This window comes from Thunnus thynnus, chromosome 5 (assembly GCF_963924715.1).
Source record: "Thunnus thynnus chromosome 5, fThuThy2.1, whole genome shotgun sequence".
Lineage (NCBI taxonomy): Eukaryota > Metazoa > Chordata > Actinopteri > Scombriformes > Scombridae > Thunnus > Thunnus thynnus.
The window spans coordinates 13,224,828-13,239,562 of NC_089521.1; the positions used below are offsets into that span (position 1 = coordinate 13,224,828).

General features: G+C 39.8%; 1 protein-coding gene across 1 annotated transcript; it reads right to left on the bottom strand.

Annotated features, from left to right (window-relative positions):
- Positions 1–236: 236 nt before the first annotated feature.
- cd44b (CD44 molecule (IN blood group) b) lies at positions 237–14,286 on the bottom strand. The gene is made up of 8 exons (XM_067589342.1): positions 13,813–14,286; positions 5,894–6,059; positions 5,174–5,316; positions 4,944–5,009; positions 3,581–3,988; positions 2,684–2,764; positions 2,417–2,495; positions 237–2,216 (listed from the first exon to the last, which is right to left on the bottom strand). The coding sequence occupies exons 1-8, from the start codon at positions 13,880–13,882 to the stop codon at positions 2,003–2,005; spliced, it is 1,227 nt and encodes a 408-aa protein (XP_067445443.1). The 5' UTR covers positions 13,883–14,286; the 3' UTR covers positions 237–2,002.
- Between the last annotated feature and the right edge of the window lie 449 nt (positions 14,287–14,735).

Sequence of the window (14,735 nt, forward strand, 5' to 3'; positions counted from 1 at the left end):
CTTAATGCTGTATGGAAAGATGCCATCTCTATCTTTCAAAATGGCTGTCTTTGTGTCATTCTTTGTATCCTGTGCTAACATATTCTCGCATCACGACCCCAGTGCCATGGAAACCTCACTTCCTCTTATGTGGGGACAATGTAACCACTCGCATCCCCTGTCATGCCATTCATGCTCTCCCTTTATCTTCACACATACATAGCAATCAGCGAGCAAACACCACATTCCACTACATCTCTTTCTATATACATTTATTTCATTCGTTCATGACTTTACAAATCTTTTTTTTTCAGCGACATCTTTTGTTAATTCGTAATAAAACTTGCCTACGCTAGAACATTTGCTACTTCTCCTCAAAATGAATCATATAAGGGCAAAAGCAGGAAATAACAGAGAACAAGTCAGAAACATAAATCTGTTTGCAATCGCTGTATATAATTCGGCTTTACATTGAAAACCGAGAAAAATGATCTGTCACACAGGAAATATTGATATGACACAATGTATGATATATTTCACCAATGAGAAGGTCAGTAGAAAAAAAAAATGCAGCATTTTGTTTATATGTGTGAATGTACAGAGTAACTGGCACATTGAGGCCTGGGTAAGCACACAAGCTTCATTCATCAATCCCCCCCCCCCCACCCTCCCCTCGTGAGCACACAGAGAACGTTGTCACAGCCTCTTTTTTTTATGAAGAAACCTTTTACATTGCTATGTGTTTACAGCACATGGGCCCCCCATTATCATATGTGCCACTTCCTTCAACATCTAAGGCTAAGCCGCTGTCACTCACATGTTGAGATTGAGCTTAAATCTTGCACTCAAAAACAGATTAATCTGCTATAGATACTATCCAATTCTGTCTTTTGCTTTTTTCTTTTTTCCCGAATCAATGTACACACTGTGTATATAGCATGTATATGTCATCATTATTATTCTACTTATCCTCAGGATAACATCAGGGACTCGATATCACCACATTCTCAACTCAATATAAATGTATACCATATTTACTGACTTCAGTGGTGCATAAACTGCACAGATTTGAATGCTATACATCACGTTGATTCATACAATATCCACTCCACTTTGACTATTGCAAAAATCCATTCACAATTGTTTACCTGATAGGTACTGTTTCTAATTAAATAACTCTCAAAAAATGACACATTCCTTTATTTAAAAGGGATACAAAGCCCCTTCCTACTGAAAAAAGCACTGGCAGCTATTGCTAAGGCATTTCCAAAACATATACTTTATATACAGAGACCAAGAAAAAGGGAATCAAAGCTGCATAAATTAAGGTAGTGACATCCCCAGTTTCCACTCCAGTCCACAGGCAATGTCTGAAATATACACAAGGTTACAACAATAAGCAAACAAAACAAAACAAAATCAAAGGGTTGTTTTGTTTAATTTTTTTTTTCTATTTGCAGTATTTCAAATAAAATAACTCATTAATATTCAGTCCAGTTTCTCATCATTGATTGATCATTTCCCATTTTGGCCGATAAGCCTTACACTTTAGGGCTTCACCAATTAAAAAAAAAAAAAAAAGACCCTCACCACCCCCCCTCCCTTTAAAACCAGTGCCTGTCAACCCCCGTCACCAACAAAAAATACAACCACATTAACACAAAGAACTGACACACATCACATTCACAACCTGCACCATCTTTTACCTCCATTCAGTCCTAACTAACCTGGCATTCCAGACAAACAAAATGCTGCACATGATGGTTTGAAAGACCTGATCGCACTGAGAATCAACAGCTTCAGACCTAGTACAATACTTTGTACTCCAACATTTCTAAATAACACACACATCAGCCCTGTCTTCACAAACACCCTTACCCACTGTCCATTCAGTGCTGGCCACCAAAATTTTATGGGGCCCTAACCCCCCACCCGTCCAATCTCCCAACCAACTCCTCACTCTGTCCCTCCTTCCCTGTCCTGTCCTCTCCTACTCTGTCCTGTCTGCCTCTACGCTCCTCTCTCACGCCAGTTGTTCTTTATCTGGTGACTCCTCTAGCGTGATGACGGTGAACTCTTCTGTGTTGCCGTTCTCCTGGATCTTCTCCTTGTTCATGAGGGTCACCATTTCCTGCTCTCTCTCCTGGGCGTGGGAGCTGGACGCCGATGCTGCTGCACCGTTCCCCTCGCCGCTGTCTTTGGATGTGATCATCAGGGTCTGCTGTTTGCCACACCAGCTGCAAGAGCACATTCAGACACATTTATTTATTATTGATTTCTTTTTTACCATGCCTCAGTCAGCAGCAAAATATGTGAAAATTGGAAGGCTGGCTTTTGCCTACTGTGCACAGTAAGAAAGAGAAACAGGGGGGATGATTAAGTCTGAACCATGGTACACAACAGCACTATTAGTGCAAGACAATAAGAAAAGTCATACCTGTTTCTTTTGGCAACAGCTGCACACACAAGAAGAATAGCAGCGACTGCCACTATCACTCCAACGATTACCAGCCAGTCTGGAAGGAGAAATAACAAGCCATGAGTCAAAAAGAAATAAAAAATCACGGTCAATAAAGAGCGGATCCAAATAAAAAACCTGATGTATTGGTAGTGCCTGTGCCCAACATGATGTTATTTGACTACAATTATTATGGACTTCAGGGTGTTGGATGTATACGTGAAGTACAGTAACATGGCTGCTCACTCGTAGAACCACTGTTGCCCTGTGGATCAGGCTTAGGCACGACAGGATCCATCTGTTTTCCGCCATTAGGGAGATGTGGAGCTGTATGTCAAAAAAAACAAAAAGGCAAAAATTTCAGTCATCTCTCATAAAAGTTATTCAATGACATATCAAACTTGAAAGTATGCCCTGTCACCAAAATTTGCATATTTACAACATAAAACTTTATTTTTTAGGATTTCTTTCTCTTTAAACTGCCTTTAATCGTATGTGTTTTCATCAGTTTTTGAGGCTGCAGGCTCCAGATACTCAAACTACGTAATGAGAAAGTTGTTTGTTCTTTTAAATGATCTCCATAAGATTATATTTCTAGTGCTGTTATTGTATGAAAATTGATTTTGGAATTTGATTTGTGGAATAAACTGATCTGTATGCAGTATACTACAGTTCATGCTTCAATGACTTTAAGACACACTTTTAAACATTTGGTGCATTTGTGGAATGAGCTTGATTGTAATTCCTCTGAGGGGCAGAGAGACAGAGGCCTGTTTTATAAAAAGTCTACTTTACAGCTGAACTAACACAAGGGGGCGTCCTGTGTTCTTAAAGTTACTTCAGTCCTCCCAAAACCTGTTGCATCTGATGGCATTATGTGCTGCTTTTAAAGAATCTCTTTAGGCTTTTAAAATACAAATTAAGTACTGGCATTTAAGTCAATTTTCTATGATTACATTTTTGGATATAAAGGACTACACCAAATAACAGCAGTCTTAGAATATAAATTTGCAGTCAAAAAATGACAGAGTTGAATCAGTATGATGATACTGATCAAATTCTGCATACTTTAGTGAGCTATAATCATATACACATCTCTACTTGGGCTATTTGTAAGTTTATCTGAGTCTGAGTTTATCTTACACTCTGTTCTGGCATCATCAACTTCAGGCACCATGTTCTCATCCATATCCTGTCTTTCCTCAGGTTTTCCAACAGGTGCCGTTGGAGAGGCTGCTTCCTCCTCAGAGAGGGACGGCTGCATCCCAGATCCATTGGGCTGATCGTATACTGTGGGAGTGAAAACGGGCCCCGCAGTGCTTTTCTCACTCCCTCCAAAGATTTCCTCCCTAGTAGGACCCTCCGTAGAAGCCTCCTCTGGACTCAGTTCCATGGAAGTGATGGTAGCTGATGAGGTCACCTCCCCAAGAAAATTCTCCCCAGGGGTTAATGTGGGGTTTGCTCCATCACCATCAGAAGCATCCTCAGGTTGTGTTGCTGCCTGGCCTGCTGCTCCTGTAGACACCTGTATTTCAGGCTGTGATGAGGATTCTGTGGAAGTGGGTCATACATGGTTACAGTCACAACTTTTCTTTTGAAATGTTTTGTAAGAACAGACATTTCTTAGTAACATGGCAGTATCTGTATATAGCTATCATATTATCATCTTGTAAAGTCTGAACACATTCTCCTTTGGGATTCTTTTTCTTGTCATGCAATATTTATGTTACAATAATACATTACAATACATATTAACATATATTAACAACTCAGCTCTTCTCTTTCCTGATTTTAAGCATGCGTCTTAAAATAAAAATAAAATCTGTTCATGAAAGCATGACCCTGCATTGTTTGATCTTTTTTTTTTTTAGTACACTGTGTATTTTGTTCTTTCAATTTGTTGTCACATCTGCATGTAAGCACTTAGTATGTTAGAGCATTCTTTTCATCATTATGCATTCACAAATCATCATCCTGTAATTAAAATACTACTTTGTAGGGTAATACACAGCTTGATAAACTGCAATGAGGCCATGTAAAGTGCTACCGCTGCTCAGGTACTTTCCAGGTTGTGCAACTGTGCAAAAAATAATAATAAAAGGGAAACTCCAGTGGTTGGGAAACTGATCCTTAATTAGTACTCAGGGCGGTCATAACAAGTAACTTCACCCAAGAGTCTACTTGTTCAGCCAGAGAAAATTTGGGTTAACTGTATGTCCCACCTTCGTGAGTGCCTCAAATAACATTGCTAGAAGCTGAGAGGTTGTTGGCGTTGACTATCGAGGTGAGATCATTTGGGAACTGAGGTGTTGTCTAAGAAGTTTCACTTTGCTTTCTTTGCTTAAAGTTTCAGTGCTTAAATTTTGATGGATTACACTGTTTTAATCTATTATTTCAGATCCTTTGTTTTTCAGTTGAGACTGGTGTTTAAACTTTGCGTATATGGTGACAAATGGGGAACTAAATGTATTGAGTATGGTGAGTGAACTGGACATATTTTACCAACCTGGTTCATCTGTGAGACCGTTCGAAGGATTTGAAAATTTTTTGGCACAGTCCTCCTCAGGCCCAGCTGGAACATGAGAGAACAGGAAGAAGTAGTGAACAAAATATAGAAGCAAATAACAACAGGTCTATGTGATGCAGACTGTAAATTTGCATGACACTTCAGTCACACTATTAGCGTTGGCTTGCACAGATAAAGTGTAACAGACCATTCATTGTGGGTATAGTCACCTTTGTCATCATAGCAGTAGGCATCAAGGCGTTCTCCATCAGTTACATGTGAATTAATAATGAAACCCGTCATGTTCTTTCCACAGTTTTCATGGTGTGTGTGTCTGAGGATGGCAGAGCTCCCATTGTTGATCCAGCCGTGTCTGAATGGACGCAACATTATCATTATTAGCAGCTGCATTTTAACAGAATTTGTTGCAACTTTTGTTGATACAGAATGCAATCTGTCTCCAAGTAGCCAGATCTAAACACACTACATCATACTCAAAACTGAGTCAAATTGCTGTCAGACTTAAGAACAAACACAGTTGAGGAACAGATGGTTGTTACGTTCACATGATTTCTACCACATGACAAACGTGCAGTAACCGTATTGTCAAACTAGAAAACCTTCTTCCTCTTTTCTGGTTTCATAACTTTTGATGAAACTTCAAGATAGTGACCAAGTGCATTTACAGTTTAACTCCAGTTCTGGGATTCAATTAGGATTTCTGACTGTGAATAAATGATGTTCCTGATATATTTTTGAACCGAAGAAGAATCAGTATCAGTGTTGTCAAACGAAAATAGATTTAATCTCATGGAAAGATGTTCTTGAGAATCTTTTGGTCCAAAATGTTCCACATTTTTATTCAACAACCATTAATAAAGTATTTGATGAAAAAAAGAGTCCCGTGAATAAAGATAAATGTAATAATATGAATTAGACAAAGGTTTCACCTGCAGGTTTCCATGTTTTTAGCATAGGCCTCTTCGAGTTGTTCTGGACTTGCAATTGTGCTTTCCTGTTGCTTACACACCTTTTTAGCCATGTCAAAGGTCAGGGAGTGACGGCTTTCTCCCTCAACCAGAAATACTCCAGCATAGCTGCAGGTGCGAGAACTCACTGTAGGGAAAGATGAAGGGGGAAAAAGTAGGTTCAGTGTCTTACAGGATTTATAACAATTTAGACACAGTGAGGGTTGCTTATATTTGAATACAACATTTTTAGATGAGATGGGAATTCCACTCAGTTGAGAACAAATCTAGCACTTCAAAGTTGTTGTTTTTTAAATGTGTGAACAATCAACAAGTAATTTAATAGCAATTAAAAGATAGAAGATAAAACTGAGGCTGCTATAATATTACTGTTATCACTGACTTGTGGGACAATATGTACATCCAAAATATAAAGAAGTAGAATGTTTTAGACAGATATTTAGCTCATGAAATAATATACTACAATAGGGATCCAGGTTCTGTGGGTTAGATAACTGGACTTTATTATTTGGCCTTGATTTATATATAAGGAATACAGTTGAATCAGGGTAAAAGAAACAATGGGCCAGCTGGGAATCATTCGGTAGTTTTAAAAGCTCTTCGCTGCTCATTCATATTTTGTTTGCAGGATATGTATGGATCTACAGTGATTTAGACATCTTTGTACCTTTCTTTCTTGACTAAGGTAACACAACGAGTCACTCAATTAAACTTTCCTTCAGAGGTTTCACTCACTCACTCACTACTCTGAGACACTGTCCACATTTCACAGCCATACCATGTATGATAAGCAAAGAATTGATTTAACCATGTGTGGTGTGTTTCGTGGCTGCATTATTGTGTGAGTCTTGAGATAATGTTCAGACAAACTGTCTGGGAAAGAAGAACTGAATCACCATGTGCTGGGCAGCATCTTCAGTCATCTTCAGTGTTTGGCCCTCAGGCCTTGCTGAGCCAAGGAGGGATAGACAAAGGTCCACACACAGAGACACACACACAGACTATATGTGCATGCACACACTATACTGGCAAATAAATACTCAACTGGGTTATCATAAAATGTAGTTTCACTACACTTCTCATCACACTAACTGACCACTTTCTTAAAAAGATGTTCAACTCAAACAAAATGCAAATGCTGCACTGCTGGTGGAATTTGATGGCTGAAAAGATCACCTCTAGCATAACTTGCTCAGTTGTGCTAGAGGTGATTTACTTGCTCTTTGTAAAGTATGCCTTGTTAGAAGGTGGTAACCAAACTTTCATTCTAGTTGGTCCTCAGTAGCCAATATTATCTGTACAAAGGGAGATTAAAGTGGTAATCCTCAAAATTTACAACTTCCTTTTTTTTTTTAGATCAGTGACAAGTTGTGCAATACAATCTGGTCAGTGGTGCTCACATGTGATGTCAGTCTACAGTATTTGCTTAAATTTGGTTGACTAAAGGAGAAACATCAGGGAAATTACTTTCCCTCGTTGAAATGAAGACTAAAATGCAAAATAGGCCTGGCAAATGAGCTATTGAACAGGCAGTAGTGTGTGTACACATAGATCTCCCCATTCAAATAGCCACATGTGCAGCACACACATGCTCTCCACACAAATAAGATAATTGCTGAAAGTGGCAAAACATAAATGTCAGAGTTTAAACACCTGGGGATTTTCCTGTTATGAGCAGGTGAACATTTGCATTGACAATGAAAAGAGAGAGAGAGCACATGGGAGGAGTCTTGTGATATAACTATGACACACAGTCCTCACACTTATTATTTACCCGTGACTTTGTCTCCATAGTCACACACACACACACACACATAAAAGTTTAGTGCATGAGAATTTTTGTGAAAATCTGTTCAAAAGTTTTGAAAGCATCAAATTTTAATCATGTGAAGCTACATTCAGATGTCATGGTTGCAACAGAAGTTATAAAATTAACCATTTATTATGCAACCAGTTGCAGAAAAGTTGATCAGGAAACTGATGTGTTCATTCTATAACGGCTTAACAGATAGTTGTGACTACACAAAATAAAAAGTTACACTGCATGAACTGTCAAATATCAGTGTATTTCATATGCTATATTGATTTAATACAAACACAATTTGCATTAAGTAAGATCCTTCACCACAGACACCACAGATATGTCATGCATAGAGTTATTAAAATCAGCACCACTCATGTATAGAAGACATTCATACTCGCACTGCATCTGTTTAGTGCTTGTTTACATGTGCTACCATGGCAGTGGATGCATGGGTTGTGAAAGATGTAAGTCACTCAGTTACAACATCAGACTTGTATGGTATAAGACCCCACATATAATATACAGTACCAGTCAAAAGTTTGGACACATTTTCTCATTGAAGGGAATGGGAAGTTATGTCCAAACTTTTGACTGGTACTGTATATTATAATTCTTGATTGCTAGTCTTCCTGCAATGAATCCTGGAAAATAGGAAGAAAAATATGACATTAAAAACTATAATGTTTTTAATTTAGGATTTTCAGGAAACATATTGGAACTATTCCCACTTTAGGAATAGTTCCAATATGTTTCTTGAAAATCCTAAACTGAATAAATACTGCATAGCTCTATCTCACCTAGTTGATTTTGCTCACAGGACCAAACAAAAAATATACACTACAAGTTGAGGGAGTTAAATGAAGAAATCATGCCAGGGCACTAAAATACACTTACACTTTTTTTCTTTTCTTGTAGCTGCAGTTACAGAACCATTTGTGCATAATAGTGAAGACCTGTAAAATCTGCTCATTAGCAGTAATCTAATACAAATATCCTGCAATCAATATTACATTTGACTGACATTAAATCAACTCTATGGTACTTTTTGTAGTGGTTTGTGTTGTTGTTGTTTTAGATTGCATTATATTGTACATTGTCTGCCCCTGTATATGCTCACATAGTAATCACATGTAATACTAACAGACAAATTGTTCAGTTAGTAAAGAAGAAATGCGCTGTTATGCAACCAGCTGCACTGGTTGCACAAGGTTGCATCCTGAATTTGACTCTTGCATTGCAGCATGTACAGTAAATGTAAGAAAATGTTAAAAAATACTTTAAACAAAAAACAATATATTGATTTGAATTTTGATTATATTTGATTAGATGTGAAATCCCAGACTTTTAAGTAAAACACCTAAACATTTAGGAAATTTGCTAAATAACAATTTGTTATTTTGTAGCCACGTTTATCACAAATCTAACTTCTAAAAGACAAAATATGATTTAAGCTCTCCACTTTTCTACTAGCTGTTATGAGTAAACAGAGCACTAACAGATGCAGGAAGTTGAGCTGTCTGCTATCAGTGGCAGTTTGGCAACAAGAGTCAGTGCCAATACTTGGTTTTGTTAGGCAGTTTCAGTTCTTTCTTTCTGTCTTTCTGGGTTTTTTTTTAACCACACACAGACACCTGACAGAACCGCGGCACATGCTGCCACATGGCACAGTGTCCCTGAAAGTGAGCTGAAAAACAAGACAACAGTCTTGGCCTTGCAAAATTGCCCAGAGAGATCAAAGAGAGCACAGCTCACCATCAGTAAGCTGAAAAGGGGGCTGACATGAATCTAATCATTAGTATGCAAAGGGAACAGTCATGGGTGTCTTTATACAGTCCAGAAGCCTGCTATGCCAAGGCAGTGATTCTCCAAAAGGCTCCATTGTCACCTAATGGAGTTGAAACCAAGGAGACTGCAAAGTCTGGGTGTACAGAACCTGAGAGAAAGGGAGCTCTTACACAGTGTCTTGCCAAAACCTCCAGCTGCTCTAGGAGTAATAGACAAGCCTGACTCTCCACTCTCACTTCACTTTCTCTATTCCCATCTCTCTTTCATTTTCTCTTGTTTTCTCTCATTACTCTCTGTTTGTCTTCTCTATGCCAGCAATAAAGAACAAATTACCCCCTGCATGCAGGCGCACACACATACACAGAGAGGTGGATCACATGCACACAAACATACTGACATTGGCTGATAATCGCTAAAGTTATAATGTTTGTAGAGCCATGACACAGCATGGAGCACAGTGAGAAAACCAGCATGCTCAGTATCTCAATGTCAAGATTAATAAGAAACACAATACTGGCTTATTTTTATCTGCATTTTTCTCTTGTTTTTCTCAGTTACACTTTGCTGATAATGTTTGAACGAAACTAAAGTCAGTCCCATGCTTAAACAGAGAATCTCTTGTTAATGTCCCTGTAGTCCACAACTACTGTATCATCATTTTAGCCATAGTTCATCAGCTGGTTTGGAGAGAGGCGTTGTCACCATCACTCCCACAATGCTCCACTATCTTCCATTATCACACCTCAGTGAAGTTGCTCTGTCAGCAGGCATGTCTTTCCCCTTAGTGGTTACAACAAAGGTCCACAGGGCCAGTGGGACAGGTGAAACATGAGATCTGGTGCAAATATGTTTGTGCGCACGCACACACACACACTGACAACATTACCTGAAGGTCACAAGAAGGACTCTCATTATCTGATTTTCTCCCTAATGTGCAATTTGCTTGCTCTGCCTCTTTCCAACTACACCTCCACCCATTATATCCACTTTTGAAAGTAGCCCTGCTTTCACACAAATACATCTATTTTTTTGCTTTCAATGAATCTAAATAGATAATCTCCTGTAAGATAAAACTTGACCTCCAATATTCTTTTTAAACATTCAGATTTGAAGGTAAAGAGGATTTTAGTGGAAATGACACTTTGAAACATTCCTTGCAATGCAGATCTCCTTTTACTGGCTGCTTTTGTTTGGGCAATCAAACTGTCAGCACATGTGATGTGTTTTACAGAAATTCCTACCCATAGCGTGCCCTGGTAGCCTACTGGTTAAGACGCTTGTCACCCAACCACCACATCCGTGTTTCGATTCTGGCAGCTGGTTCTTGTTGTATCTCTCCCTCCCCTTCATTTCCTGTTAACTCTCTCCACTGTCGCTATAATAAAAAAAAGGCACAAAAATGCCCTAAAAATATATAAAAAAGATTCTTTTATGTGATTTAATTTGTGTTTTCTAAGCTTGTTTCTTTTTTAAAGAAAAAGCTCAACATTCTCAGTAAAATGCCTGGTCATTTGCTCGCTGATGGTGGTGAGCCTAGCTAGCTTATGATAAAGACTGCAGGGAAACAGCTAGCTTGGCTCTTTAAATAGCAAAAAAATAAATAAATAAATAAAAACAACAAAAAACCATACTGGCACATCTAAAGCTCCCAATTAATATGTTTAATCCACACATAAAAAAAGGAAACATAGAAACAAGACTTTGGCCCGCGTGAGGCTAATCGCACCCTGGCTCTGCTTTATACTTAATGTAGGCTTCAGACTTGAGAGCAGCATTGATCGTCTCAACCAACTTTTTTGCAAGAAAACAAATTACTGTATTTCCCAAAAATGTTGAAGTATTCCTTTAAAGTAGGATTTGCGTTGTTTTTATCTATTATATATGACCTTTCAAATTTATGCTTAAAATCAAAGAAGTACAATCTTCTGTTATGGCTGTTGATATGGTGTGTTTGGAAATCATGTGCATCATCGTGCAGGAGGATGTTTGTACATTACAGCATGCTTTCAAAGCAGATTTCCCAGGGACACAAAGACTTAAGTGTGTATGAGGAGGGAGAGCAGACAGGGGGAGTGTCATTAGGGAGCTTATAACTAACAAAAAGGTTTTAAAAAGTAACTAGTAGCTTTAACAGCACACAAAAAAGTAGACAAGGACTGGAGTACAAGAACCCCTGCACTATTCAGAACAAGTTGTAATGCAGATGTGGGGCTAGGTATAGGAGAGGAGAAGAATTTTGCAAGATATTCATGCAGGGCCATTCTGGTTTGAAGAGGAGGGTACAGCAGTGAAGGAGGCAAACACGTGTCTGAGAGTCTCAGGTGGCAGGAGATGGTACTCAGAGCCCATACAGGCACAAGCCTTCTTTGTAAGGGCCCAGTCCCAGTCCACGGGGCCCCTGACCACCCCTGACCTTGAAACATGACACGGGCAAATATAGGAGGGGTCGTTATGCCAAGGAGGCAAATACGGCCACATTTGCAGGAAGTCCAGCAGTCGTTGGCCCAAGTGCATGCGCTTTTGTATGTGTGTGGGTGAGAGAGAGGGAATTTCTGTGCATAGAAGTGACATTAGTGGTAGGTTTATCGTCATGCCTGCTGTCTATATGGGAAACTCCAAAGATACAAGAACACTAAGCTTTTAGATTAGATAAAGTTAATGGGGGTTTTTGGATGTGCTGACTTTGTATATCTCTTGATCAAAATCAACAGATTAATCCCTTACCTAGTGTTGGAGACAAGAAATTGACCAATTATCAAATTAAAAGGTCTCACAATTTGGTGATCATCACTCTCTTCAGTCTCACGATCAACTAAATTATTGAAATGCAGTAATGAACTTGAATTATTCTAAATGGGTTTTTATTGTGTTTCCTGCAGAGTTCACATAGTTACATATGAATTTAAATGGATTAAATCAATTCACTTAACTACTGAAAAATATATAGAATTAAAATGTCTTTTGGCATTTTTAGTCACTACTGTATTAGAGATGCCAGTAGCCAATTGTACTCAAAATGTTGTTTTTTCCAGACAATTTTCATCGAAGCATACATGCTCAAAGATGCTATTGGGTATACAGACAGCATTGTAAAATCCCTCCATAAATCTCATCTTGGTTTATATGAAAGTCTCGCCTGGCCACAGGTTCACGAGTCCTGCTCTTAATGATGTGCTTCAGGGGAAACACAACCACAGGTTTAAGGTTCAAAGACAACGTCTGGACCAGGACGAGTAGTAACCACCGCAGGACACTTCTCACCAGACACCAATTACTCTCCACACTCAGACATAGAGATACATGCGCAAACACACACACACACACAAGCTCACAACTCCACAGCACACAAGAAGCCTTGTGGGGACAAGCACATGTTGAAGCACTGGGGGAGTGAAAGTGGGTCCACTGACCTCTCTCCATCTTCCTACATACAGTGTACATACAAGCTACCTAGGTAATCTCTTATTTACCTTTAAATACTGGATGCTGATTGTTCTTTGGCGCAGTGCTATAGGGAGTCTTTGTGAGCAACCTCACCACCACCTCCTAAGGGAATGAGCCAGACGAACCCAAACCTGTTTGATTCAGTACCAACTTCACCTCCAGAGATATATTGCTCCGAGCAACAAATCCAATCAAAAATCTTATGCAGAAAGCACATGTGAGAAAGAGACAAAGAGAAAGAGGGAGACATTGAGGGAGAAAAGCTAGAGCGATTGCTGAACATCCTTTGTGTCAGAGAATAAAGCATTAAGCATGGCAGACTCCAGCTGTAGCAGCACAGCAAAAAAAAGGAAAAAATCATCTCTATTCTTGAGTATAACTGGAAAAAAAGGACTGCTGCTGAAAGCTAGACTGATCATCCAAAACCCTAATAAATAAGGTTCACTTCCCAGCGTGTGAATGTGTATGAGACACAGAGTGAGTAAGAGCGCCTGTCTCCTTTGTGTCTATCAGGAGTCTCAGACTGCCAGACGTAAGCCTGTCTGTGCTGGTGTAGCACACGCTCTCTAACCGGCATCCACTCATCCATTCTACAAGCAGCAGCAGCAGCAGCAGAGCACAGCCTCTTTCTTTCACTCTCTTCTCCTTATATGAATGCTCACTCAAATTCTCACCAAGGCTCAACAGGGGAAAAAAATAACAATACTGTCTGGTTCTAAAGTCTGGCAACAAAGGAGTGTCGGCCAGTCAGCCAGGCAGAATTTAGACAGAATAAGGAAAAAAAAAAAAAAAAAAAAAAAAGCTCAAACAAAGAGCCATCCGCTGGGTGAAAGCACAGTCCCCTCACCTTGAAGTTGTTCTTCTGACCTGGAGGAGGCCAGAAATCCAAAGGTGACCCCCAAGAGAAGAGTCCACATCCTGGGCAAAACGTCTGGTGATGGCTGGGTGAGTAGCTGGGAGTAAAGGTGTGTAACAGCTCTCCTGTGGTCCTGTCTTCCCTCTGCCAGGAGTGACGGGTGCTGTGTGTGTGTGTGTGTGTGTGTGTGTGTGTGTATGAGAGTGTGTGTATGAGAGTGTGTGAAAGAGAGAGAGAGTGAATGAGTGAGAGAGCAGTAGAAAAAACAAAAAACAAAAAGAGAGACAGACAGAGAGACAGAGAGAGAGAGATAGAGAGAGAGAGAGAGAGAGAGAGAGAAGAAACCTGGTACTGTGAAGGGAGTTGCTGTGAGTGTCTGGTAGCTGCAGGAGCTGACTCAGACTTTGCCCAACTTTTCTATTCTCTGCCTGAAAAACACAGAGGCTACTGGCACACACATGCAGAAGGGGAAGAGTGGTTCATGTGAGCACACACCCTTCTGCCTCTCCCACACTTGCCCCACCTCCCCTCCCGCCCCACCTCTCACAGCCTCTCTTGCTCATTCTCTCCCCTCTTCCAGCCTCTGACTGCCTCCACAGTTTGTAATGGATAAGAAGAAGGTGATCTCTCCTTCTGTCTGGCTGCTTATCCTTGTCTGCCTCCCTCCCTCCCTCCATGTCTCCCGCTCTCCCCCTCTTCCTCTTTTCATGTTCCTGACAGCAACACTTTCTGAAAGCCCATCTGGTCTTTTGTTCAGTCCTCCTTACTCCATTTTCAATTCATCTGATTTTCTTTTTCTCTGCTCCCTTGCACTCTCTCGAGCTGTATGTCTCAGTGTGATCCCGTGGCACCAACTGAAAGGGGTCACATCCATTTCAAAGAGACAGACCTCATCTTCAAGTTTCTAAAGATCC